Genomic DNA, 1,694 nt, shown 5'->3' on the forward strand with positions numbered 1-1,694 from the left:
AATTGATTTATGTCAAACCTAAAATTATTTAAAATAGATCGTTTGATGGGTCCAATCACAAATTGTCACTCGAAGAATATGTTCCCGATCCCCTGTAACGGACTCACCATGCGTGAACAAATAAAACAAGAAATATTGATCGTAAAAATAATAAAAAAATATCATTGAATCGAGTATATGAGAACAAAGTCAATTTACAAGGGCTGGCTGCCGAGGAGCGACATGCAAAACTTCGCCTCCTAACCCTGCGGCACAATCTAACACTCTTTCTTGGGCTCCGCGCGGTGCTGCGCCATGTCCATCTTTTCTTCCCCATAATCTGATGCGAAGGGATGATCCAGTAGCATCTCGGCCGTCCACCTTTTCTTTGGGTCCTTCACTAAGCACTTGTTCAAGAAATCCTTCCCCTCCTCTGAAAGGCTCTCCGGGATCTCCGGCAAGACGTCGCCGCGGCCGATCCGAAACAACACCGCCGGCAGCTCGAAGCCGACCGGGAAACTTCTTGCTGGCTTGCCGGTGACCAACTCGATCAACGTACACCCGAGAGACCATATATCCGACGGCGGCTCGTACTCGTTCCGAGCCACACCCTCCGGGGCCACGTACAGTGGTGTGCCTCGAATAAAGATCCCTTGGGACCTCTCCGCAGCTCTCTTGGCAAGCCCAAAGTCGGCTATCTTGACCTCGCCGGAGCCAGACACGAGGATGTTGTGTGGCTTAATGTCGCAATGCACGTAACCCTTTGCATGGATATGGGTGAGGCCTCTGAGGATGGACCTGGCGCAGCGCCGGACTTCGGACTCGGAGAAAGGGCCGTGGGAAGATCGGAGGATGTCGAAGAGGCTGCCGAAGTTTGCGAGCTCAAGAAAGAGACTGTAGGTGGCCTCGCCATCGTCGTCGAGCTTGATGTCGTCGCCGAGGCAGCCGATGATCTCGGGGCAATCTTGCAAGAGATCGAGGATCTCTTTTTCGTCCTTCAAGATGGAGGACTTGGAGACTGGTGCGGACTTGACTGCCATTAGCTTCTTCGAGGAGGAGGATCCATCTCTGAGGATGCCCAAGCTAACCGAAGCTGAGCTTCCTCTCCCCAACTTCGCTCCTCTCTCCCACGTAAACATCATCTCTCTTCTCTTGATCTCCTACTGTTGCACTCTCTTGCTGTAACCTCTTGAAGAGTATATATACGGATGTAGGCTACTGGGCTCTGCATACATGTCATAATCCTACTCGTTCTCTTGGAGAGTAGTTCTTGGAGTAGGAATCATAATCCTACTCGGCTTTGCGATCGTCTACGATAGATTTGCCAAAAAAGATCATCTAGGCCGGATAGGCTTCGCATACCCGCATTCAGATAAATACTGATTATGGAAAGTTGTTACCAAGTAATCTTAGTAAGTTATTTTTTTGTTTGAATTGGGAGGTTAATCCACTCTTAGTTTAGTAAAACGGTTATGTATAGGAAGTGAATCATAGTAAGTTTTTTTGGAACCTTTTGAGCCAATGATTTCAGGACAACTAAGGCTTCAGAGTTTTCGGATTCGGAAGCAGTTTATTATCTGATTCGTTCTTCCGGGTCAGCGGGCTGGGCTGCTCAGAAGTCAGAACTCATCCGATTAATAGAAATGCTGTGGTAACCCAAAGAGTATAACTCAGTCGGTCACTCAGCTGGTATACGTTGTATTCTAACGGCTCCC

At 48.5% G+C, this 1,694-nt stretch overlaps 1 protein-coding gene across 1 annotated transcript; it reads right to left on the reverse strand.

Annotated features, from left to right (window-relative positions):
* Nucleotides 1-257: 257 nt before the first annotated feature.
* On the reverse strand, nt 258-1,019 carry LOC103702214 (mitogen-activated protein kinase kinase kinase 17-like). The gene has a single exon (XM_017841562.2). It carries the CDS (start codon nt 1,017-1,019, stop codon nt 258-260), a length of 762 nt encoding a protein of 253 aa, XP_017697051.2.
* Nucleotides 1,020-1,694: the final 675 nt, after the last annotated feature.

This window comes from Phoenix dactylifera, chromosome 3 (assembly GCF_009389715.1).
Source record: "Phoenix dactylifera cultivar Barhee BC4 chromosome 3, palm_55x_up_171113_PBpolish2nd_filt_p, whole genome shotgun sequence".
Classification (NCBI taxonomy): domain Eukaryota; kingdom Viridiplantae; phylum Streptophyta; class Magnoliopsida; order Arecales; family Arecaceae; genus Phoenix; species Phoenix dactylifera.

What these genes read in the sequence shown, in the direction of transcription:
- LOC103702214 (XM_017841562.2), bottom strand. Translation starts at nt 1,019, where the DNA reads ATGGCAGTCAAGTCCGCACCAGTCTCCAAGTCCTCCATCTTGAAGGAC.